Genomic DNA, 25,866 nt, shown 5'->3' with positions numbered 1-25,866 from the left:
CCTTTGATTCTATTATTTATGGCATGACAAGGTCACAACAGTGTTGCATTTATGTCTGTACACACACTAAAATAGATCCAAGTATAAACTCACCCAGCCCTCCTGGAAGTGACTTAACAACAGGCTTCAGCTGAGCTATCTCCAAAGCTTCCCAAAGCATCTCATCCGTGGCCTTCATTTCTGGATCCAGGTTGAACCTATACATGATCACACACATACACAATAGGTGAAACTAAAGCATAACGCACACCGTGCATGAATTATTAAATGGACGCCCGCAAAAAGCACACTGGATTATGAAATATTTACATTCGATCGAAAAGAATGTTCGTAGCTTATCAACATAACACGACAAAAAAATTCAATGTGAACATAAATCGCATTTCCACATATGGACACTTCATTATTTTGGGAGTGTGGAAGGAAGCCGGAGAAAGGAGAATACACAAACCTGATCTGAGATTCAAAGACCTCTAAAATGTGAGCCTTTCTAACTTGGGAACAGATAAGTTATATTTCAATGACTTCCAAGGTGAACATTGTACCAATAAAAGGAAGTTAAACTATTCCTTGGACCAGATCATGATCAACCATAAAGGTTCCACTTGGAAAAAAAAAATCTATTCTTGAAAGCTGGTACAGGCACTTTTGCGGTTGTCTAAAAATAACATACTAAGGCTCTTTGTTCTCATCTCTCTATTTCAAGTGTCACCGGATCTAATGTGATCTGACAAAAGCTTTTGCAGGTAAAACAGTCGTTTGTTGTTCTTCATACCGAATGGTGCCGCTGAAGAGGATCGGGTCTTGCAAGATGATGGACAGACGGGATCTCAGCGTCTGCAGGGGCAGCTTAGCAATATCAATGTCATCGATCACAATTCTCCCTGTCAAAGTACAGAAATGAGTCATATTAAGTGTATTATAAAGCGGCGCATCAAACGTGATGGTTTGAGAATGCCAACCTTCAAACATGTCCACCATGCGGAAGAAGGCCAGGGAGAAAGATGATTTGCCGCTGCCTGTCCTGCCGCAGATCCCCACCTGCAAAACGACGTAAACAAGAACGCTGACTCAGGCTTTTTCTTCTCGCTAAAAGCCTTCTTACCTTCTGTCCAGGGTTGATGTGTGCGTGGACGTTTTTGAGCACAGGCTTGAGCGTGGCATCGTAACGGACGCTCAGATTCTGGATCTGGATCTCGCCACGTTGGGGCCAGCCTTCTGGGACCTGAGACAGGCCTGGCAACCACAACAAGAACATTCATGTGACTGCAAACTGGACAGTTTGTGTTTATTATATGTGGATTAGAGACAGGTTTAACTGACAGATTCAGTGTTTTCAGTGGTATAAAACTGCAAATGTTTTCTAATTAAAGGGACAACTCACTGAGCAGACCCTCGTAATTCTCGGGTTCCGTTTTGAGGAGGCCATTAATTCTCTTGACTGATCCAAGCTGTACTTCCATGTCTGCCAGGTTACGCACCATCCAGTTCAGGTAGTTGGACACCTGATACATAAAAGGTGATGATGCTACTATGACCATGTAGTGCATTAAAAATCTAATTTAAAAAATTCATATATTTTTTAAATAGCACAACAACATGAATTCACATGATAATAATCTATGCATGAAATACCACTAATTTCAGAAGATTGCTCCGATATTGACTACTCGCAGCACCTACAGCGGACATTTTGCATTGAATCTGCGGCTCGCTCTGGCATGCTGCGACACGTTTACCATCTTAGGAGAGCATTTAATGGTCACACTTTAGCCATCATTCAAACAACAAACAGTCTCACCATGAGCGCATAGGTGAGGCCCAGCCCCACTAGTCCGGGAGGCAGCTCATCGTTGAGCGAATTTGTAATGGAAGACACAGCTGCTATCAACACCACACAGGTCCCGATATATTCCTACAGGCAGATAAAGTCATTAGAGAAACGTCGTGCTGCAGCGCATACTAAAAATAAAAAGGGATGAGCTGCTTATTTCCCTGCCAAACACACGCCAATAAAAGGTCTTGACTTGTTCAGGGATCCATAAACTAAGTAATTTCCACTAGGAGCAACCCCAAATTAAAACATCATCGCCAGGCTGCATGTCGTAAATGAGAGATGGACAAAAACTATACTTTTTGTAATCCTAACAGCGAGAGCCAACAAGACTAGGACAAATACAAATAAGTCATTACCATGCGGACCTCCAGCCACCGATTGGCTGCTGTGAGAAAAAGCGAGGCGATGTTGTTGGCGTCTATGAACTGAAGTAGCCTCTGTCTGAACCTGGGCTCGTACCTGAAGGATAAGAAAACTTGTTTCTTGTTGTAATTTAACCAGCAGGGATCTTTCTAAGTACAATGAAACCAGAATATTCCTGATATAATTGCATGAGCCCATTCAAGAAGCTTGTGTGCTCACCTGAGGGCCCTGATGGTGGTGAGACCCTCCACTGTCTCAGAAAAGTGGGAGAGCAGAGGCAGTTGGGTGCTGTCCTCTAGCTGCTGCAGGTCCCTTTGCAAAAGAGTAGAAAAAAACAGATTCCTAAGCAAAGTTTGGCAAAATGAGGCTAATTGGGACACTCAACATGTCCCAATACATTTGTCCAGAATGAAGTCAATGAAAAACTTCACTCACGTTACACCTTCATCATAATGGTTAATGAGGCAACCATTCCTCTTTTTTTCAAGTCAAACAATGGAACGGATGCTATGTAGGTCCAAGGAACTTTGGTGTCATCATGCATCTTGCATAAACGCGCTTCGGCCCTGTCAATCTCACCTGGAAGCCACACGAAAGTATTTCTGGATGAAGTAGCAAGTGACAGCCAGCGGCAGGAGGGCGATGAGGAACACGGGCGTGACGTAGGAAATGACCCCCAGGGCGGACACGCACAACAAAGTGGAGCGAGAAAGACACTCCAGGGTGGTGGGGATGTGCTGGTCGATCGTGTTTGTGTCTGTGGAGAAGCGGTTGAGGATGTTGCCAAGTGGTGTGGTCTCAAACAACCTGTAAGAAAAAACAAAAAAAAAGTCATGTAACTATTTTATCACATTCACATTTAATTTGGAGTCTTCAATGAGCGTGACTTGCATCTTTTTGGAATTAACTATGTAGGAGGGCCCAAACTGAGATTCAAATCCAAGACCTCTTGATCTTATTGTAATGCTACTTTAGCTTCGGACCTCAGCTAAGTAGTTGAGGTTTAGCGTGAGATGCAAGCACGTGTTATTGTATTTCAAATGTGTGTGTGCATGTGCTTGTGTATGTGTGTCTACACACGACATGTGCAACAGTCTGTCAATGTAACAAATGTCTCTGGGCTTTGTGGAAGGAAAGCAGATGGTGCTTGGAGTAATGGGGCGAAAAAAGCGTGCCCTTAAGTGTGTTGTCTGCTCTTAAAACAAACATAAACATCGTCAATCTCTTTAACACATCAGCATCAAGCTGCTACATAGAGAGTTGTATGTACCTCATAGGGGCCAGGGTGATCTTGTTCAGTAGGTTCTGATGGAGCTTCTTGGCCACATTTAGGCCGGTCCACTCCACAGCCACAGAGGAGGCCAAACACAACATGATGCCAAGGCAGCACAACACACTGAACACCGAAAGATACCACGAGTGACTGAAGCCGCAATCCTGTAACAGCAATTAAAGACTGTTTTCAGTTTTAGATTCCATAACACTGAAGTAGAGTAACTTTGAGCCATCCTGACACATTACACACATACAGAGTATATTTATAGCAGGGCCGGAGTGCTACTCGGTCATTTTCAGACTTTCAGATAGGCCCAATTTAATTCACAGTCTAATGAAGATATACAATTTTACACTTATTAATGTGTCAATATGAAATTGATTAGCAGCTCGTGGCAGAAATTGTATAATGAAGTCCATCTGGGTGGGAATTAGTTAACATGAATATTGATTGACTGCATGTAAACAAAGTCATTGTGATTTGCACGCCAGGTTAGTAGTTATACCACTATGCAAATTAGAAGTCGATAAGTAATGTGGCACACTGGAGCCAAGCAATGTAGTAAATTCATATTTGAATGCAGAAAATCTTCTAAGCAAAAACTCAACAACAGAGCAAACAGCCAAAGTTTGTGTAAACAGACACAAAAACACCTCACTATCTTATCATGTTCTGATCACCGTGAAAAGATTTAGCTAAAGCCATTATAACTTGTTAAATTGAAAAAGATTATTCTCTTCTACAATGGATTTTTCCAAAGCACTTGATAGACAAATCTGCATAAATCAGCACTGACTTTGGATTGACTTGTTTCCAAGATTGATATTAAGCTCACTACATGAATCACACTAGGAACACCAAACAGTTCCTTTATTGTCACTTTGTCAATGCGAAGTGTGCGTTGTGCGACAGCAGTTTGGCAGCCGTACAACAGCACAAAGAAAAGACGGAGACAGTAGTAGCTAAGCAATTATATTTGACAGCTGAAACTGGACTTGGCTGTGTTGAAGTTTGAGATTAGATCAATTTGGCAGAGATCGTTGAAGTTTATTCAAGAATCTTTTGGCATCGAGCGCACAGTTTATCGTCTACTTGAGACAATAAGAAGTGTGTTTGAGTGGAACAAATATTATAGGGAATAGGGTGAGGTCTCTTTCAGAGTCCTTAGCTGCCACATGACCCTTGGAAATTTGATCTGGCATACACATATAAAACACGCTTGCGCATGATGTATGCATATATTTACACCTCTAAATAAATACTGATACTCGATCTGGCTGACCTAAAGCAAATGTCACGTGACTGTATCAGGTCAACCGTCATGTTCAAATATTCATTATGTTGTTGTTTTTTTATGACAATGTGTGTCTGTCTGGTAGAAGTTACACTGAAAAGAAAAACTAACGATCTCTTTCAGTCTTGCAGTAAGTTGTGATGGTTTTCACTTGAAAGAATGATGAGTCCCACAGGTCATTTATCTTTCACTCAAATGTCTCCAAACTTTGCTATTCATCAGTGCGTTCATTCTGCTGTTCTAATGGCCGGCGTGTGGTTACTTCAGGGCTTGTTAAAAAACACTCCAGCTGGAGCTGGCAGTTAGTGGTTGTGCTAGAGCTTTAGGCCAGTGCGGCTCAACACGATTCACAGATTAGTGCCTACTTGGTTATGTAATTTTGCTGCAGCCCACACTTTAAAAAGGCATTGGTAAGAATGACAGTTCGCAGTGAAAGCAAAGACAAACGTGAATGTAAAGCAAGCAGTCAAGCATTTGTTTTCACGTTTTTGTATATATAATCCAAAAGGACTTAGTTCTTGCAAAATCATAGGTTACGCTTTGTGACTTCCGTACAAATCTCGGTTCATTACTGCCATAGGAAAGCAACGTATGGGCCCTCTATTACAATTGGTAAATTAAGCTTTGCAATAATGCATCGTGCATATCTTTAGTATACCTCCATAGCAGTGTCACATTCAGGCATTTTGATTTTGATTCAGCAATGGCATTCCTCAGCTATTGTGTGCTCTACCTGGAAGAATTCAACTGACATCTCTCACTTTCACAATATTGAAAGAAAACAAATCTTTTCAAAAAAACCCACCTGAACAAGTGTACAGTTGCGTGCTGTGGCGTCCGACTTGGCCGTGATGACGTGTGACGTCCAGTGTGCCAGCCAGTAGTCAATGGACACCATAAGGGTGTGTTTTAGGAGCTGTGACAGGAGGAGCAGGGTAAGAAGGAGGATCCCGGCCGAGGACAGGTAGGTGCCACAGGAGTGCCAGGGTATGGTGGCTCGTTGACGCATTACCTGCGACAGGTTGTCCTCATCATCACTCTCCACAGATTCTTCTAGAGACAAGAAAGAGACGAGTTCACTGAAAGGCTGTTACTTATGTAATGTGTCTGATAAAAAGCACCACATTTCTCTTACCTCCAATGAACCTAAGCTCTTTATTTAGCTGGGCTCTGCTGCTGCAAATCATTGTCCAGATACTGTACTCCCTAAACTCTATCGGACACATTCCTCAGATCTTAATTTCTGTTTCTTGAATAAGTTTTCGCTAAAAGGCATTCAACAAAATACATATATATATATATATGTATATATATATTTTTTTTTCTTTGTTTTTGGTTTGAGGGGATATTAACGAATGTCTCGTTACAATGTTGGTAACTACGGCAATAATGTGAAGGACATCAACCCTGCAACCAAACTGGCTCAATAAGAGTCACATAATTTCAGGAGGTGGCAACTACCCCCAAGTCAATATAAACATAAGTGTAAAATACATAGTAAATAAGGTGTGCATAATGGTAACAGTTGTGAAAACTGAAACCTTGGCAAAGGTCGGAGTCGTAGGCAGAGGCTCATTCCTATGAATGCAATGTTTTGCGGAACCAAAAGAGCATACACCAACTGGGGGTGAGTGACTGACATTAACACCTGCTGAAAGTCGACATTTGCACACACCATGCGGCAGGTCAAGGAGCATGAAGCTGTTTGTGAGCGTTGACAAGAAGCGGGACTAAAATGGTTCACATTTGCTATTATTGCCTCACTCCATGCACACAGGCTTTTGGAAAGCAAGCTCGAAGGATGTGATCGTATGAATGAAAACAATAGATGGAGGACTGGGCTCTAAAAAGTGGACATAGTTGTGATTTTCAAGCAGATTTTGCTTTCACTTGTTAGCGTTGGCGAATCATGCTTTCTGGCCACACCTGTTGGATTGAAAAAGAGATCACAAACTGATGCTGGAGCCATGGCACAAGTACCCCCAAGGGTGTCTCCAGCACACGGGAAAAAATGTAGAAGACAGATAAAGAGCACAGCCACTATAACATAGCAATCATCACATAGACACCCTGATTTGTCAATGTCAAGGTGATTAGGGTAGGGTAGGGTACAGCAGTGGGTCAATAAGACTCGAACAGCATCTAGCAGGTTTGTCTCAATGCTATTTGGATAGTCTAGTCATGTGATCTAGCGTAGAGGACAGTAAGGTTGAGTCAGTGAATGGGGCGCAATGGAGGAGGGGAGCCACAGCAAATAGAATAGGTGAAGCAGTCATGGTTCAGAGTACAGTCCAACGCTCGAGGGGGAAAAAAACAGCAGAAAAAAAACACAGACAACTGCAATTAAGCTTAAGGACCTTTTCGTAATTATGTCCATATGTAATTGCTATTTGGCATTTGTGCTTTGACCCCTCACCTTCCTCATCCTCTTCAGTCTTAGCAGCCTCTCTGGAGTACATTGCTCTCCGCAAGTTTTTCCTCTCCATATCTGTCATGCTTGATGCCACTGTCTCCTGTAGCAAGGAGATGAAAAAAAAAACATGGTCTCCTCAAAATACAAAAGACACCAATGCTTTTGCCCATTATGCAAACACAGCCAATGTAAAATTGATTAGACAAAGCAATAAATGTAGCAGTATTAGTTTAAATAAGCACAAGCAAAGCATAGCAACATCAGTTCAAATCAATTGAGGATTAAATTGTCTTACAAATGGCTGCTCATTGATTACCGTTTCAAACTCCTGGTCCTGTCTGTGCATCAGCGTCTTCCATTGCTCGAATAATTCAGGTTCAGACCTCTGGATGTCCTTAAGTGTACCTTCTGTCTGTATGGTGCCATCTTTCATGGCAATAATCTAAAATGCAGGCATCATTGTATAACTAAAACGGTTAAATCACGCACATACAATAGATAAAGCTCTCACCCAGTCGGCATGCAGCAGATACTGTAGTTTGTGTGTGACCAGCACCACGGTTCTCTTCTCCTCTCTCAGCAGTTTGAGGATACCGTCTTGCATGAGATGGTCACTCAAGTGAATGTCTAAGGCAGAGAATGGGTCGTCCTGTAAAAAGACATTTCAAAGCATGACAAATTCAAGGAATATCCTACATTGGTGGGCAGCATTGACCTGCCAGAACTAAGTCATCTATAAAAATCAAAGTTGATTCATCATTTTAAAGTCTTACAGTTGAGGATCGGTTTAACAGAAACGTTTTGAAAGGAGAGCGTATTATATCTACGACCTGTAACCAGGACCTTATCATTCACAAATGTGAATTTTTTCTTACTTAGATCTTCTACTCTGAGGGGATCATTTCTGTTTCATCCAGTTTTTGAATCAGTGGTAGACTTACCAGAAAGACAACATTAGTCTGCTGATACAAGGCTCTGGCCACACTGATACGCTGCTTCTGCCCTCCCGAGAGGATGATGCCCTGCAACAGAGGAAAGCGGGTTAACGAGAGATGAGATGCTATCAGCTTCATTCACAGACAGGAACAAATAACACCATTAAATGCATCAATGTGTACAATCTCTTGGGTAAGTCCATCCTATACCATGCATGAAGAAACACAACACGCGCAACAAACCATCGATCCAACTTCCTGCTCAAACCAGAATTACATTCCAACGGTGCACTAATGGTGACAAATGTTGCCACTGTGCAATGTGGTAAGCCCCAGTCAGATGAGCGATGACCAGATGAGGCAATAAAAAGGCCCATAGAGTAATTCAAATGAATTGTGGTGTGTGTTACTCACCCTCTCCCCGACTTCGGTCTGATCGCCCTGTGGAAGGATGTCGATGTCAGGCTGAAGAGAGCAGGCGTCGATGACAGCCTTGTATCTAGTGAACACCAACATGAATCAAATACTGACAAGGACCCAAATAAGGTGCCATACACAGAATGTGTGAAATCATAGCCCTGCTCTTTCCTTCGATTGGTAGGAGCCGATTCATCAATAATGAACTAGAAACTCAAGAGAGTTGCTTGTATTCAACACTGAATCGTGGTGGGGAAAAAAATCAAGATATTTACAATAGCTATAGAAAAATAAACCAACTTTGGCCGTGAAACAGCATAAAAAAAAAAGTGGTTGGTGATCAAATGCAAACTGGAGTTTATCTATGTCATCACTAATCACTACAGTAAACACGTCCATTAGAAGCAGCTTTTGAAAATGGACCATTACATCCACGCAAAGTAAGTCATTATCAGACTTTTAAAGCATGTGGCCTTTTACAAAGGCCGTGAGCAAGACCGATAATTAATGTTGTTTACCATGCAGGTCTAAAAGCATCTGCTTGCATTAACATAACATTGTGACCACAACAAGCACTTTTATAATCTCTTAATGGCCTCCTGTACTGATTACAGTCGATCATTTCAATCAAAACACCCACTTAGTACTGTGACCTAATATGAAGTACAAGTCTCAAAGCGGGTTTTGTGTTTGCTTAGAATGTAACTTCATTAGCTTGTTTCACTTAACACCTCTACCACTTTTGCAACATGAAGCCTCCTTTAAGTTGTGATCTTCAGAGGTGAACCATCATCATTAATCCAATTGAAGTCAAATTAAACTGGTTGCATTGGAATCTTAACGGATTTTCATTTTGTGTATTAGTTGTAAAAGCAAAGCAGAGTCTAAACAGTACTAGGAGGCTAGTTAACAGGGTTCCGTTTATATTTGTCATGAGTGGAGCATAACAATGTAACTTTGGTTTCAGGAAAAACTACAAAAATTATTTTTTTCTCGCTTCGGAATTTTTTGACACAGAATGTGGCTTTTTTTTTTTTTTTTTTAAATCAAGTGTGCAGTGGTACTTCTCACAATCACATCCACATTCAAAGTCAGTTTTCCCAGCTTACCTGGTTTTAACCATTGGCATCTCAAATGTGATGTTCTCTGTGACGGAAGCATTCAACAACCAGGGCTTCTGAGAAGCGTAGGCCACGGCACATCTCTTCCTACCAAAGGTATCAAATGCAACACAACATCACGGTAAAGGTTAGAAAATGTTTCATCTGTGGGGGACTGCTCAGCTCTAAAAGGTGCATGAACAGAAGTTTCATCTGTGGGGGACTGCTCAGCTCTAAAAGGTGCATGAACAGAAGTCATGTCCATTAAAAGGAAACCCAGTGGCCATTACGAGATGTGTTTGTCAAGTCGATGTGCAGCTCAAAGTGTAGGGACTCGGCGGGCGGGAATCTATTATCTTTACTCCTGAGATAAGCACGAAATTGACTGTTTGACTGTGCTGATAATGATGACAGACCTCCACGGAGACCGCTTTGGAAATGACATTGTGTGTTTCAAGAGCTCACCTGATGTCACCATCACCAGCTGTGTCTCTATCTGTGGGACTGCAGAGAATGGACAAAAGACATGGATTAGTCAAAACACAGATAAGCATTATTCTTCATGGAATACTTTAATCCTATATTGATTTAAAAAAAATATATATGCATGCTTTCATCTCTATGGTCCTAGTTGGCCTTAGAAATTAATTAAGAATTGCTTGTATCTCAAAAATCCATGTCTCTTTATAATACACAAGTCCACCTTGGATTATTCTGTACTATTAAAATGCTATAAAGGTGTTCAGTTTGAACGCTCAGACTATTCTCGCTAATGTGTAAAAATCTGCAAATCGTTCTATTTTCATCTCATAATGAAACTTAATATTAATATCTTCGTTAAACATGGAAGTGCACAGTCATATTTCTCAGATGAATGGGGTAAATGTGATTTGTATAAGGAAAAATGTCTAAATGAAAATCTTACAGCAGAGCAACTATGTATTTTGATATCTTATATGTACAGTTATTTGTACAACGCTGTACATTCTAAATGTTTTCACACTAGAATACTCTATACTGACATACACACACAGACATACAAATTCTAAATAAAATTTAAAAAAGACAAATTTATCATTTATTGGTATTGATCTTGAAAAAAAAAATTCATTGGTATCAACTGTTTTTTTTTCTCAACAAATAAAATCACCATTAACAACTGCATTTTTCACTTGGAACATCACTGTTTGATAATCGTAAATCTTAAAGTAGGGAATTTATGAAGTGTGTCAGAAGAAATGTGCACATCCAAAATTGTTAGTCTCTCTCTCTATATACTTATATATATACTTGTGGAGCACAGGCTGTCATGTTCCATCTTGGCCTCCACTACTTGGGCAGACACCTGCTGTCAAATAATGATGTGTCGTGCCAATAGCAGTGGGGGTATATAAGTATTACTACAGGGGAAACAAGGTTTGGACATTTACTTTGGAAGCGTTTTTTTTTTTCCCTATCAGCACTCACCTTTCATCACCCTCTGACTCCAGATTGGGCAAACTGCAAATAAAATCAGAGAAAATATTGTAGTCACTGAAAACACAATATAGTAGAAAGTCACCATAGAAACGCACACAAACACATTTAGAGTCCATTAGAAATACTTGCTGGGTTGTTTAGGGCTTTGCACAGGATCAGTTGAAGCCTGCATGTATTTTTAGGCCAATTGCCACTTGCTCAGAGAAGGTGACTGATCGCAGCTGAGAGCTGCCTGACAGGGCTTGCTGATTTATGGAGGTTGTGAAATGGCAGCTAGTATACCTCGCTGTGAGAAAGTTAAATGTGCTTGGCCATTTAAGAACCAATGGTGTGGAACACACACACACAGACACGTGTAATGTGTGTAATGACAAACTTTACTTCTAGTCGTGATTTGAAAGGGTAAATATCTCCATTCTCCACTAAAGGTCGTTTGACTAGATGTCATGACGAGAAATGAGAGAAAATGTGCTTTGCATTCTGATTTGATGTGTCAACCAGTCATGAATACATTGCACTAAAGAGCGTTAACTGTCACCATTAATATTAGCTGGCAGGCGCACAGAAATATGAGAACATGTGAACAGACTTTTCAAACCTTAACCTGCAAAGTCAATTCTAAAGGCTCTCCCATACACAGATGTAAAACAATAAATATTAAGTTATTGTTGAAGAAGCGCCATTTATTTCTTTATTTCTTTACCAACTCATTCATTCATTCTTTTTTTTTGTTAATTAGGATGCCAAATACTACATTTATTTAAGTGACCGAAAATGAAAATACTAAAGGACTTAAGGGTGACCTAATCACATAATGGTGCTTGGAGGACACTTCTATCCAAATGCACATCTGATTATCGTCATCTTGACATCAGGATGAGGGGATGGTAAATTTGCTTTCTTCCTTGACTCGAGCATCCAGGACTATTTCTCTCTCGCTTAATCCACTGATTAAATCCACTCAACACATTTACATATTAGGTCACTTGTCCCTATTTTGCTCAGGATGTATCCGGCCTCACTAAGAACTTTCATACAGACTTTCTCTTAATTTTCAGTCTAATCTCAATATTTCAGACTTTTTCTTAATTTTCAGTCTAATCTCAATATTTTACACCTTCAGGTGAAACTCTTGATTAGTTTATAGCGGGTTCAACTATTTGTGTCTTGCTGTTAATTACAGCAGCAGCTAGAGTTCAGAGTCACAGCCTTGCTCTTCATATCATTTTAGAGTCTCTTAACTGCATGCTGAGGTAGTCACCCACTTTAATGAATGAGATAGCCTGGACACACCCAGCTCACTTTGCCAAATTTGGGGTGAGAGAAAAGGGAATGAATGGAGTGGTGGGGGTGCGGGGTTTTGAGGAGTGGGGATCTGTTGGGGTGTCAGCTGCCATAAACATTTGAAAAGAAATCTGAGAAACTTGGAGCTTGCAACTCCTTTGGTTTCTCATATATTCTTAATGTGTATATTTTGATCCCTGCGTAATCAGATGCACAACGCAAAAATGCATGTAAAAACTAGTGCACACAAAACTAGTGCACACAAAAAATGGCAGACAAGCAGCTCTTAATGTCTTGTCTAAATCACTCAGGAGTATAAATAGCTGCACAAGATTAATGAGTTTGGCAACAAGCAAGACAGGACATACAGAACTGACGTCGCAATAAAGGATTGAGGGGGCTTTGCTCGAGGACATTATGTCGATCAAGAAGAGGACACTGTTGACAAATAGAGCGTCAGAGAGTTGCTATCCCTGGTAGATGATGACATCGGCATACTGTCTGTTCAAGCTTGCAAAGGCTGGGGGTTTGGTTCCACAGCATATGCCATGTCAATTCTATTGATATTTCTTGATGTTTTATATGCCTTACCATCAGGATCTGATTTGAATTTAAAGTACATTAGCCTCCCATGGAAACGCAATTACATGCTGCACAAGGACACACAAAGAAAACTGTGTCCTCCACTTCAATTACCTAACAAGTCCGATTTCTATGTGAAGAAGAAACGAAGATATTGACCAGAGTAAAGTCAATCATTCACCTTTGGCCAGGACTCTAAAACATGATGAGAATTGGGCTGTTACAGAGAATAAATAACGTATAACTGACCTATTCCATGTGACTGTTCCTGAGACTCGCTGCATCTCACCCAGCGCTGCCAGCAGTAAGGACGATTTCCCACAACCCACTTGGCCCACAATCATGGTCAGCTTGCCTGCAATGGACAACAATGTACACAGGCGATAAGAAGAAAGGAAGTTTACAAACAGTCAAGCTTCTTGATTCATACCAAAGGGAACTACAATGTCCACATTGGCTAGCGTAGGTGGTCCGTCCGTCCATGTAAAATAACCGCTGCAAATCTGAAGAGAGCAGCACACATAATAGTTAAATACGAATGTCCAGTAGTCAGCTGTAACTGGGAAATGTAACTTGCTGTATAAATGGAGAGAGGTGTCACAATCCAATGTAATCCACGTTCGAATGGAGAATTAAATGAGTCGGCCAATCAATACAATCCCCAGAGAGGGCAGTAAATAAACAACCTGCCTTGCATTCCATTAAGTCTAACCTTGATACAAACGTCTTGGTCCACAACCGGGGAGGGTCCGTCACCCTCATGGTCCCCTTGTGATCTGTAGTTGTTCCAGTCGTCTCTTGGGGGACGCTTTCTGTTCACCACTTTCAAGGGCTGCAGGAAGTCAGACACACAGGGTATGGAAGATGAAGGTTTAGAGGGTGAAAACAGGGGGGCTTTGAAAGGCATGGTTTAAAAGAAAAGATGGGAAGCTCAGTTGAATCCGGCAAAAGGAGATCTATGAACCACTTGAGACCATCATGAAGGAAATACAAAAGGGTGCGGTTTTAACTGAATTTGCAATTAGAGCTGATTCGGTAAATAATTGAATTGAGCCCCACTCCCACTTAATATTGCAATTTGTTTTTTTCCAGGCTCTCTCTACTGTCTGACAAACACAACCAACAGATTAATCTGTATTACAATAAACAATATATCAGATTTATTGTACATGAATGTTTTGCTTTTATAGGTTAGGCAAATTTACCATAAATAATTTTGAAAGACAGCTTATCTACTTTAGGGCGGCACGGTGAGGCACTGGTTTTGGGTTGGATTCTACCTCCGGCCTGTGTGGAGTTTGCATGGGTTTTGTCCGAGTACTCCGGTTTCCTCCCACATCCCAAAAACATGCATCGTAGGCTGATTGAGCACTCCAAATTGCCCGTATAGGTGTGAGTGCGAGTGCAGATGGTTGTTCGTCTTTGTGTGCCCTGCCATTGGCTGGCAACCAATTCAGGGTGTCCCCCGCCAACTGTCCAATGACTGCTGGGATAGGCTCCAGCATGTCCACGACCCCCGTACAGATAATGGTTGGTTGGTTTATCTATTTCAATTAACGGTTTTATTGCTATAATATGAAAGATTGCAATCAACAAAAGTGACATATTCTACAAAAATCTTAAATTTATCATAAGGCATTTTGATACTTGAATTACATGTACTTACCAAAGCCTGGTACCTATTTTGGTTATGGTTGTTGGAGCCCGAGGTCAAAGTCGTTCTGGGCTCGAGCTCATCTCCAATCTCATCACTTGAGAAAAACTCGCTGAGCTTTTGAACACTGCAGGTCATAAAGAGAACATGCGAATGTTGAGTTGCTTCCAATGAAACCAATGAAGCAATAAAAAGACACAAATACATCTATAGATGTTATTTCCCAGTTTAATGTGAAATTTAATGATTCATCTTTTTTTCTTATCAAAGTGTTGATGAATTCATACATACTGATTTTATTTTCTGCGTAATATATGGCAAGTATAGAGAATGGCTGCTGTCAGAATGTCTGTTTTTTTTGTTGTTGCATTTTTATAAAAATGTAGACATTTAGTCGCTACCAATATATTGGAGGTTCCACTATTTAAAAAATAAAATACCTCAAAATAAATACACATAAAATGTAGTTTTTAACTATTCTTGTCAGCCCCTAGACTATAAACACTCTTATGATAGTGTAAATATTGACATTTTAAGGGATTCAGTGGGGATATTATTTATGCCCTCATTGGCTGGAAAGTCTTATCACACATTGCATAATAACACCACTCTCTGTTTGGATAATAAAGTTCCAATGATGCAATATTTTTTAATAGCAACTAATAAAAAAAGAAAAAAAAGAAGAACCAAAGGGATGTTTGAAAATAGCAAAACCTTAGTCTCACAGTTTGATTTATGATTACGGTCACATCCTATCAGATAAACTCAATGACATTTTTTTATTTGCTCCAATCCCATAAATCCTCCACTTAAGTGACTGACATTCTGACATGCGGCACTCTTAACAACAATTGCTTAGTTCCCACATGAGTTCAGTCAACACAACATATATTGCTGCTCTAAACTGCATCTTGCAAGTATTTCTCAGTTCCTCACCTGACGAGAGCTTTGACAGTGGACCGCACGACACTGGAGAGCAGGAAGAGTGGCGTGACAAGAATGTGAAAGAGGGAGAGGGAGGCGAAGGCCACGGCAGGAGACAAGGCAGCGTCCTCCGAGATGTGTACGTGAACAACAAATGTCTGCAAAATGCCAGCGTGTTCAGAACAACTCGCAAACATTTCTACAGTGGCTGCATGAGAGACTGTCTCCTATTATATAAAAACTTGCAAGCCTTTGTTTCCACAGTTATTAAGCACAAATGTGAAATATTGTTAATGAGCTAGCTATTCCTACACTCTAAAATCACCCAATTTTTTCAGATAATCCGATGTCATAGTCGTTTTAGAGTGCCTCGTTGTCGGCCGTGAGTGCATACATGGCACGGAGCAAAGGTAGGACAGCCAATAGGAGAAAATGTCAGGCATAATAACAGCCAGTTCACGCTGTGCAGAAACCACTTGCTGATTTTTCTAATCATTCAGATTTTACAGTGTTGTTACTGTCATACTGCATTGCAGTGTGGCAAATTTATAAGGCATTTATTCTCACTTTACAGGGCTTTTAATGAACGGCCACATTTTTTCTTGAACGACATGCCGTTATTATTTCCTGTCTGTCTTAAATTGTCACCACGCTACAACTATGAAGGTGTTCTATTAATATAGGCAGAATTATGTGTTAAGAGTCTTTGGCACCGAACATTTGCTTTACACAAGCTGAGCATGAGCAAGGTACACACACACAATAAGGAGAAGACACATGACTCACCGTTAAGACAGCTGCAATTGGAATAGCTGCATTCATGAAGACTGAAAATCAAGAGAAAAAGAGAAATAGAGTAGTGCAGTGTGGTCATCTTGTTTAAATGGGCTGCTACTTTAATGCACATGCAAGAAATCACATTATCTGAGTTGTTTTGTCTGGGTCCTTGTTGGATGTATTGTTGCCATACTTTCACATTCTATCGCTCGTACCGTTCCAATACAAAAATAAAAATGATATCATTCACTTGAAATTTTGCAGAATGCAACCACCGCCGTTTTAGATTAGACTAAAACAAACATGGGGAGTGTCTTGTGATCATAGAAATGTACTGCATGTACTAGTTCATTCTCAAAGTCAATCACTGCAGATAGCCATAACAGCTATTTTTGGGGGGACTTTGGAGATCATTTCTAAAAGGACAGTATTAAAGTCTTCTTACTGGATATGGAAGTGTAAAGCGCAAAGGCCCGCAGGCTGGTCAATTCCTTGCCCCTGGTCTCCTCCACACTGTCACAGAAGATGCGTTCCCAGGCATATAGTTTAAGTAATTTGATGCCTCGAAGCAATTCATTGGTCTTCTTGAGGCGCTCGCTAGAATATTCCTGAGAAGGCACAAAGAGAACAGATTAATGTGTTTTATATCAATGTGAGCAAGATATACTCACTAAATGTTATGGATATTCTTCTATCAGGTGAAATTTCCTAAAATGAATTATCCAATTTTTCATTGTTTCAGCAGATTTTTTTCTTCCTAAACCTAACACAAAGCAATACATTTCTTAGGACGTTCGCGTCTATGCATTTCTGTGACTCATCTAGTCTCAGTTATTCTGATTTTAGGGGCCACTTCCCTTTGAGAACATTTTGAGTGAAACTTTGAAAAGTGTTGTTGTTAAGTGTCTTTGTCTCATGTTGTCAAAATATGAACAGCGTGATGAGTAGGACTGTTTAAAAGCATTTTTCCATTCAACTAACAGCTAGTTGTGCAAAATATAGTGAAACATTGAATAGTTGGACATGAAGAGTTTAAAGTGCAAATTAAGCTCACCCGTAAATGTAAAACTGAATTTTTGGCTCATCATGAAATTTCACTCAAAAGCCAAATACCCCCAACTTTTTTTCAGTCCTGTACGTGTGTATGCTTAACAGCCGTCATTACATCCACGTCATTAATTGGTAAGATGTCACCTTGTTACCTAGACTACAAGAAAGTGTTGACGAACACTATTTATCAGGTACTGTCTGGGTGACAGCTCGTTAACCGAGTGAAAAACTGCAGTACGCAGTGGGGGTAATGACCTGGAAGAGTGAACTCAAACACACCTCGGGTCAATGAATGAATGAAATATAAACAGCTGTGAAAAGCAGACAAATGCACAACTGTTGATCCACATCATGTATATGTCAGCGATTTTACAGCACAAGTGACCTTCTGACTTGCCCATCTCTATTGCATGACTACGAAAATAGAAGCCTGCCAATTGTAATACTCACCAGAGTGCTCTTCTGTGTCTGTGACAGCTTTGTGGCAACAAAATACTGAACAGGCGCAAGCACAGCAATGACAGTGGCTCCTATCAAGGCACTGATTCCCAAGAGGTAATAGAGGAGGATCACTCCCACGATAATCTGTGAGCAAAGGAGGACAAAGTGGGAAATCAAAAAGATGCTCAATGCTTGTGTTAAAATCTTGATACCACAGTAGTTGGAACTGCAGGATCACGTTAAGTCCAACTGCGGATGAAATCTAAGATGGCAATGTTGGATAGATGCGAGACTGCTTTCACTCTGACATCTCTCCTTGCACGCCTGCATGTTTGTGTGATTTGATTCTCTGTGTAGTGTGCAAAAGAAATACCCAGCAGTTAGTGAGTTGAATTTGTCCTTGAGGGAGGATGATAAAAAATTAAAAAATATAGTTCGGACTTCAGAATCGAGACAAAATAAAACCATTACCAATAAAATATTCTTAGAGATCAGACCAGACCAATACACACTTGATCATCTTCACATGTTGTATTAATGATTGCTCTTCAAGTCCTCTTCTTAAATCAAAGAATGGACCAGGTTAAGTTGAACACAGGAATTCTCTATTTTTCGTCCTGCAATTCGCAAAAGTGCCTTTTCATTCCCTCTTTGCAATAAAGGTATCTTTTGGGGGTTCAGTGTGCTAGAATGTGAGAAGACTGACTTGAAACTAATCAAACACCATGTTGAACTACAGCCATCTCCTGTCTTTGGCTTCACACATCCACAAAGATGTTACAGTCACACCTTCTCCTTCACAGGAAAATGTCCACCAGTCAGGCAAAAGCAGTTGCAACAAATGTGACTCATTAGAAGCAGCACCTTCCATAACAGCTTCCCAGGAGGCGAGCATCATTACTGCCCGAGAAACGAGGTTGGCTAGTAATATACTAACTCTCCACACGCTACCAGCATCTCAATTCTAATTCCAATCCCAGATAATTTTATGAGTGTTCATTTGTCAAATTTCGGCTGGCTTACTGTCGTGTGCTTTGTTTTGGAATCAGCCGGTCCTCCCTCAAGCATCTCCAGTTGGTCCAAAACATTGCTGCTCACATCTTGACTGGAACATTTAAGAGGGAGCACATAACTTCTACTGTGGGGTCCCTTCGTTAGCATTATTTGTTTTCAAATCTTTAAATGATCTATAATATATATCATGAACTTGCTGACTTTTATTTGCTGATTTTTATTCCTCTTGCTTCATTGCAATACTATTAAGAATGTGCTTTACTTGTTTATGACATATCCTGTATTTTCTACAAAGTGGTCCCCTCACAAAGTTGTACTGAAATTATGATGTGAGGCTTGTGATTTGTATGAATAATTATCATTAACTTTATAGCTAAAGTCACTTGAATGTTTCATAATTATAACGATTAATTACTCTGTAAACCTTGTTAATTAAGTCCATTATAGAACATTGAAGACTAAGGGTCAGAGGGAGAGTCGGAACATGGTTTTCATCCACGTACATTAAACGCAGCTGTAGAGCTTGCGTAGGAGAAGTAATGCACCGTAATTGCTATGTTCTAAGCTTTAAAAGGGCAAAATGTAGCTTTTCCTCTTATGGGGACTGTTATGGACTACTATCGGAAGAAAGACTGTACAGTGCAGATAAAAAATTGTGTTGGAAAGCAGCAACAACAAAACAGCATTGCGTTTCAACAAATTGCAGCTATATATTGAAAATATACATTGAAAAAAAGACACAAAAATAGTAAAAAGAAACGCAACAAATCACATGCGTCACTTGACCTTGACCTTCATGTTTCATACCTGTACGGGCATAGCCCACAAGTTTGGACAGAGGAAGAAGAACCACATGAGCTGGTTGGTATCTATGGCAACCAGGTTGCAAATCTGAGCGACAGTTAGCTCGCCCATGGACATGTTGGATGTGCACAAACGCATGATCTTGTTGTAGATTTTGGTCTGAGGAGATAAGAGCCACAAGATTGATGGGTCATTTTTGCAAATCACTCAATTTGACGGTGAACTGCAGAGGAAAGTACCTGTATGGCCCCACGTAGCTTGATACCAGTCTCGATAGCCACATAGTAGGACGCCTGGAGGAATGTTCTTTGCAGGAGCAATGCAAAGAAGAGCAAGACGGCCAGCACATATGCATTCTCCAGAAACTCCTTGGAGGAAAGAAAATAAATCCCAAGCAACCTCATCTGGAGGACAGAAAAAAGGAACAATTTAGTTCAGAAAACAGAATACATTCACAAAGTTACTCTCCTTTCTTCTCAAATTCTGTTCAGGGGTGATTTGTTGTGTAGCCACACACGGACGGCACTTCCTGGCTAATGACACCTGTCCTGTCTCATTTTGTCCTCTCCCATCCTATCCTGTTTGTCTACCACTACTTTCCCAGTCTACATCATATAAATAAAATCAAACGGCTGGAATTGTTTATCCGTCATATGCAGTCATTGTGCTATTTTTATATTTGCTCTGTTCTCTCTTTTCTATCAAACTTGTGGGGGTTTTTTTCAACTGCATTTCCTATTAATAGCCATCTCCAGTCTCCATACAAATAATATTTGGGGTATATGAAACTCTCCTTTTGCATGGCAAAATTGTGCCGCTATGAAAAGGTATGCAGATCACCCAAACTACTGTGACTAACAACTACAATTCATCTTCACCATTGCGACAAAATTCTGCCTCAAAAAGATGCTCCAATTGGACCTATTACACAACAGTCTATTTTTTCTCTTCAAAAACATCTTCAAATGATGTCCAAACGGTTTGTACTATTTTCACTTTGGCATTTGATGTTCCAGTGCAGCAGAGGATGGATTGCTGACTTGATAATTACTGTCGGTGAGATACTCCCAGAGATGGATGCCAGAGAGTCTCTCTGATGTGATGGTCTGCCTTTTGTGAAATCCTTGAAATTGAGACAGGTCCTGGAGCAATACGTGTCATAAATATTTGACAGGCCCTAAATTAGTTCTATGCGCAAACAGGCATGCCAGATGGTGAGAAAGTGCATATGGAATGATTGAAAGGTTGAATCCGAATGCCACAATGTGCGTAGATGCTTGTGTGGGTTTATTGCTAAAATGTGACAGTTGAACTATTGATTTATAATGTCAAAAGATCAAATCATTTTTACTCATGACAGTCAGCCAGGTACCGACCTCATTAGTGAACAAACACTGGACAGGTAGAAAGCTGCATCATTGCCAGCCCCAAATGTTGGACCCGTCCAAAGCCATACGGCACGGCACGGGCACGTGTACTGACATTTTGGGTTGACAGTCACTGAGAGAGATATGAATTTTGTGGTACACTTATTGTCAAATTCTATATTTTCCTAACTCTACATCAATCATACAAATGATGCGCTACAAAAACGTTACCATCAAGATTATAGGGAACCAACTAAAATGGTTATAATAACATTGTACAATTTGGCTTTCATTTTAAAACTGTTAAAAACATACAAAGGTAGTTCAACATGTGCTGTACTAATTTGTTAAACTATCAATTCTCCTATGTAAAACAACCTTTGAAATTAGCTAAAGGTTGACTTCCTTATATCTCACCGGTTGCTGAATGGTTCGGTTGTCCTTGCTGATGTGGTGAACGATGCCAGAGATGCAGAGCGGCCCAGCGAATCCGAGCACGTCAGCCATGAAGCGGAATGTGATGCTAAGGATGAGAGGTCTGCCGAACGCTTTCCTCAAGGCCTGCCAGATCCATTTGGGTCCCTGCAGCGCCGTACCCTGAGGCCTCTAATGACAATTATGGACAAAAAGAAAATCATTAGGGATTGGGGTAATAGTTATTTCTCTGTTGAAAGACATCAATACAGAGAGCAAAAACAAGCTTGCAGCATAAACTGCTGCTACCACAGAAAAATGCGCTTCAACATAGATGCTGAATCATTAGAAAAAACAGTCAGCCAATGGAACAAGGTCATAGTCATCACGCTGCTTCTGCATCATGGGATACACTGATTAATGGTTTACCAGTGAAGCATGATAGCCTTGGAGGACAAACCACCCAAGGAGACAAACTATTACAGCAATGCAGCAGGGAAGAATCGGGAAGGAAGTGAACTCTAGGTCTAAGGATGACATGATTTAGTTAGTTACTGTATTACATCTGGTGTGGGGTTATGTTTCAATCATTGTGTGCTTCTTTGCTAATTAGCAAGAACAGCATAACTGATTTTCACAAAACTATTAAGAAATTGCGCCAGTGACAGCTCACATCTCGCAAAAAAGGCAACTCAACAATGGTGACCTCAACAAGGACAAGCAAAAAATGGATGCCTTTGCGTATCGCATTAGTTTGATTCTGTCTAAGAACTCATTTAAATTGCACTCTTGCTTATCAAATAAGGATGCACATATAGTTCTCCATATATTTGTTTAGATTTTTCTCAGCCTTGGTGTAGGTTCACACTCTACTGTGTGCTATTCTTTGTGAGTTTGTTTATTCTATGAGCACTCCGTGACGTCCAACAACACAAAAGATTGGCTGAACGAGTCAGTCGGCAATGATCATAGGAAAACATCTGGACTGTCACTGCGAAATTGTTGGCGTAAGCTCCCTCGGGAAATGTTCGACGTACTACTCATGTGTGGTGTCGTGTACGAGAAGCCGCTCTCATCAGCGCTCTGAGAAAAAAGAGGTTTCTGTCTTTCAGTTTGAGTGCATATTGAAACAGCGATCTGGCTTCCCATTAAGTGCAGCGATGTTGGGCCTGCAGGGGTCACCGTGTCACCTTGTTCACAGTAGAATGGGGAAGACCCGGCGCCTTCTCAATAACTAGCATCCAACCCCCCACGAGGATTGTTTTATCTCTCTTCTCACGCGGAAGGAAGTGAGATTGCGTTCACACCAGACACACTTTGAGCCATGACGAATGTCTGTGACCTTTCAAACACTGGAAAGTTCTGACCTTGCCGAGGAAGTCCTTCAATTAGCCCTGAGACGTGCTCCTTAAGGCGGACAGGAAGCCGTTTAAAGATTGAAGCACTGGGAGAAAAATGAATGCAATATCGCTACACATGATCCAAACCTTCTTTTTATGGATTTCGGACAGATGCACACTAATTTGATACTATATTAGCAGTATAACTTTATTACAAGTCATCTGGATGTTTTTTTATTTATTTATTTTTTTATGGATGACAGAACACACTTTCTGGTTATGGATAGTTGGCAAGGGACAAGTAATAAGAAGAAAGAAAAATAGTTCAAACAGTAACAGTGCCAAAACAAAATTTGAACTGCAAACAACTAGGCTTCAATGTATGACTACAACAAAAACAGACAATATAAACAGAGCACAGGACTCGGAATGATCCAGAGTAATGTCCAGTGCTCCACCGACAAGAAGATATTATGGGCTATCGGGTGAGCAGCCAGGGTGCAAGCTCCAAAGAACTCACCAGGGTCCTTCAGGAAGACACCCACATGAGGCTTGGCAAGGCTGCTCAGGGGGATGCCTGGGATGCCAGACAATTACGGCCAGGGTCTTTCCCAAGCCCATTAAAAAGGAACAAGCATGGCAAAATACTGCACTTGGCTTTTTTTTTGTCATTCCTTCATCATAAGCAATCAAATACTGCATTGTGTGAGTCAGGCTGCACTGTAGCAGCAAAAGGACACCGCAGAGAGTGATCAGCACAGAGTAGAAGAACATTGTTTTTCCCCATCCCTCTCTCAAAAGGATTCTAAACACCACCATCCTTTTATAGCCCTTAAATATCAAATGACAGGATCAATCCCGACTACCACTCTGAATTGGTTTCCTCATTTATACTAGCAAGCCTATTTATCCAATATTCTTGATTTCCAGTTTAAGGTAGACTAGCAGAGTCTTTGTCCTCACTATTAGGACAACTTAAGCAAAATAGTATGACAACTGCATGTTACAACTGAGGCAAAACTGAGAACTAGTTGAAGAATGCGTGCTACTAGTACAACTCGTGACCCAATAAATTTCTACTGACATGTTAACCTTACTAGTATCCCACGTTTGTGTTACAGTGAAAACACGCAGAAATGTCATTGTGTAGTGGAATGCAGTAGTGGGGAAAACGTATTTAGTAAGAGTTGTTCTGCAAGTGTGACATAGTTTTTCTAATATGTGTTAGATTACTACTAGTGATGATGAATAGTGTACTCACAAATGGACCTTAGAGTGGATATCAAAATATCGAATACATTCTCAAATGGCTTTTCCTTCGGATGTGATTAAAACAGCAATAACAAACTCAAGGAAATTCCATGTTATGCTCTTCCTGCAGTTTTCTATTCAATGTGCATTGCGTGAGCAAATAACTACAGCAGCACACTCACCTTCTGATTTTCGAAGGCCTTGCGGAGCCTCATGTAGTTTGTGAGAGCCCTCATTGCGATGGGGAGCTTTCCAATGACTTTGAGGTCAATGGGTCGCCTGTGAGCCGAGGTTATGAAGGTGTTCATCCACCAGTAGGTGGCTTTGGACAGTAGATTGACAAAGGGCTGCAGAAAACGAACACCCAGGTCCTGAAGGTCCTCAGGGGGCTTCACTTCTGTCGGGTCGGCGAAACACATGTATCGCTGTAAGACAAGGACACAGCCAGTTAGTTTAATCGGTTCTTTGTTAGCCCAGTGTTATGAGACTCAAAAATCTGCTTAAAGATTCAAAGTGCCTGATTAAATTTCCGCTGAACAGCGTCAGTGTGATGGGCCGTGCTTCTGCTTATGATAATGTATAATGGAGGTGTGAACTGTGATTGGCAAGCCTGCCTGAGAGATTATGAAAATGTAGCACATTCAGCCCACTGCATTTTTTTTTTTTACATTTTAAAACTTGGTGGAGGTCTGAACTCTAATGCGCTTTATTCTCTATGAGCCATTTTAGTTCATTACCTGCATAATGTGTCTCTTTTTAAGCCTGACTCACTGTGCTTTGTGGTATTTAGGGCATTATGCTTCATCCTGTGCAAAACATGATGGGAGCATTTCTGCCTTTCACAGCTGTTTACCCAGAGGAAACAGAATCAGCAGATGAGGTGCACTCAGCTCATAGGTTCGCAAAGACAAATATACTTTAAAGTTTCACTAGAAGATAAAGTGAAAAATAAAATTGTTGTTGAACTATTGAATATAAAATGACAGCAAAAAAGACATCATGTCTGTTTGCTCTCTCACTTAGTCAAACATTCAGTTCTGTCCGGCACCATGTCACTGGCTAACTGCTCTGCCCATTGGGGGTCTCGACCATTGGTGTCAAACGTAAGGCCCAGGGGTCAGATACAGCCTGCCACACCATTTTATATGAGGCAAATTGTGCATTGACTTCATGTGTCAAAACAAAAATGTCTAATTGTCTTTACTTTTAAAAAATAGAGATTGCTAGCTTTTTTTAAAATATCGGAACAGTTTTTACTCATCTAGTTATGAATTTGTTATTCATCTGTTTGTTGAGTAGCCTACACTACATAAGAGTCGTTGACAATCATAATGCCCCTTCGGAGGAAACTACAACTACGATGCAGCCCGTGACAAAAATGAGTTTGACACTCCTGCTTGAGACTAAAAGCAGATGTGAGTTACTCGCCAGAAAAAAGCCCAGACTGAAATCAATCAGGTACACATATCTGCACACATGCGTTATCACAGGAAGAGGATGCACGCTCACTCTGCCCAGGATCACATTGATCTCCACAGCCAACAGGAGTCCATAGAGCAGCACCAGCAGACACGTGATGCAATAGCGTAGCTGCCTGGGGCCGATCCCATGCTCTGTGTATTTGGCAAACTTGATGGTTTTCATGATGAAGGCAAGAACCCAATAGATGAGGAGGGCTGAGGAGATTTAACATGGATAAGAGGTCAGACAAGATGCAAAAGAATGTCTTTGAGAGACCAAGTATTGAAAATTTAACTTTCTATGTTAGCAGTGACTTGAACGGTCAATTTGTCCTTGGGTTTACCAAATTGGATTGAAATACATGATTAACTTTCTGCGCTATACACATA

General features: G+C 40.7%; 1 protein-coding gene across 4 annotated transcripts in view; it reads right to left on the bottom strand.

The window, feature by feature from the left end:
- The window catches only part of abcc8 (ATP binding cassette subfamily C member 8), a 35,136-nt gene that overhangs the window by 2,151 nt on the left and 7,119 nt on the right, over positions 1 to 25,866 (bottom strand). For 3 of the 4 annotated variants that reach the window (XM_088377915.1, XM_088377916.1, XM_088377917.1), the window contains 32 exons: positions 25,526 to 25,692; positions 24,199 to 24,441; positions 21,429 to 21,617; positions 19,884 to 20,048; positions 19,648 to 19,803; positions 17,836 to 17,970; positions 16,781 to 16,943; positions 16,345 to 16,385; positions 15,571 to 15,716; positions 14,647 to 14,761; positions 13,693 to 13,812; positions 13,411 to 13,483; positions 13,230 to 13,335; positions 11,103 to 11,135; positions 10,101 to 10,139; positions 9,645 to 9,743; positions 8,533 to 8,617; positions 8,125 to 8,205; positions 7,695 to 7,832; positions 7,500 to 7,625; positions 7,187 to 7,283; positions 5,576 to 5,823; positions 3,471 to 3,637; positions 2,780 to 3,007; positions 2,420 to 2,512; positions 2,194 to 2,296; positions 1,802 to 1,915; positions 1,385 to 1,505; positions 1,106 to 1,236; positions 963 to 1,041; positions 776 to 884; positions 94 to 197 (listed from right to left, as the gene is read on the bottom strand). In XM_088377915.1, coding sequence (XP_088234041.1) covers positions 94 to 197; positions 776 to 884; positions 963 to 1,041; positions 1,106 to 1,236; positions 1,385 to 1,505; positions 1,802 to 1,915; positions 2,194 to 2,296; positions 2,420 to 2,512; positions 2,780 to 3,007; positions 3,471 to 3,637; positions 5,576 to 5,823; positions 7,187 to 7,283; positions 7,500 to 7,625; positions 7,695 to 7,832; positions 8,125 to 8,205; positions 8,533 to 8,617; positions 9,645 to 9,743; positions 10,101 to 10,139; positions 11,103 to 11,135; positions 13,230 to 13,335; positions 13,411 to 13,483; positions 13,693 to 13,812; positions 14,647 to 14,761; positions 15,571 to 15,716; positions 16,345 to 16,385; positions 16,781 to 16,943; positions 17,836 to 17,970; positions 19,648 to 19,803; positions 19,884 to 20,048; positions 21,429 to 21,617; positions 24,199 to 24,441; positions 25,526 to 25,692 — 4,014 coding nt within the window. The remainder of the gene's footprint in view (positions 1 to 93; positions 198 to 775; positions 885 to 962; positions 1,042 to 1,105; positions 1,237 to 1,384; positions 1,506 to 1,801; positions 1,916 to 2,193; positions 2,297 to 2,419; positions 2,513 to 2,779; positions 3,008 to 3,470; positions 3,638 to 5,575; positions 5,824 to 7,186; positions 7,284 to 7,499; positions 7,626 to 7,694; positions 7,833 to 8,124; positions 8,206 to 8,532; positions 8,618 to 9,644; positions 9,744 to 10,100; positions 10,140 to 11,102; positions 11,136 to 13,229; positions 13,336 to 13,410; positions 13,484 to 13,692; positions 13,813 to 14,646; positions 14,762 to 15,570; positions 15,717 to 16,344; positions 16,386 to 16,780; positions 16,944 to 17,835; positions 17,971 to 19,647; positions 19,804 to 19,883; positions 20,049 to 21,428; positions 21,618 to 24,198; positions 24,442 to 25,525; positions 25,693 to 25,866) is intronic. The other variant, XM_088377919.1, reaches the window with a different exon arrangement.

The sequence above is a fragment of the Syngnathus floridae genome, chromosome 6, assembly GCF_059516105.1.
Source record: "Syngnathus floridae isolate MCC-2025c chromosome 6, RoL_Sflo_1.0, whole genome shotgun sequence".
NCBI lineage: Eukaryota > Metazoa > Chordata > Actinopteri > Syngnathiformes > Syngnathidae > Syngnathus > Syngnathus floridae.
Note: the sequence above shows the minus strand (reverse complement) of the source record. Positions and strands in the feature narration are given on the sequence as shown.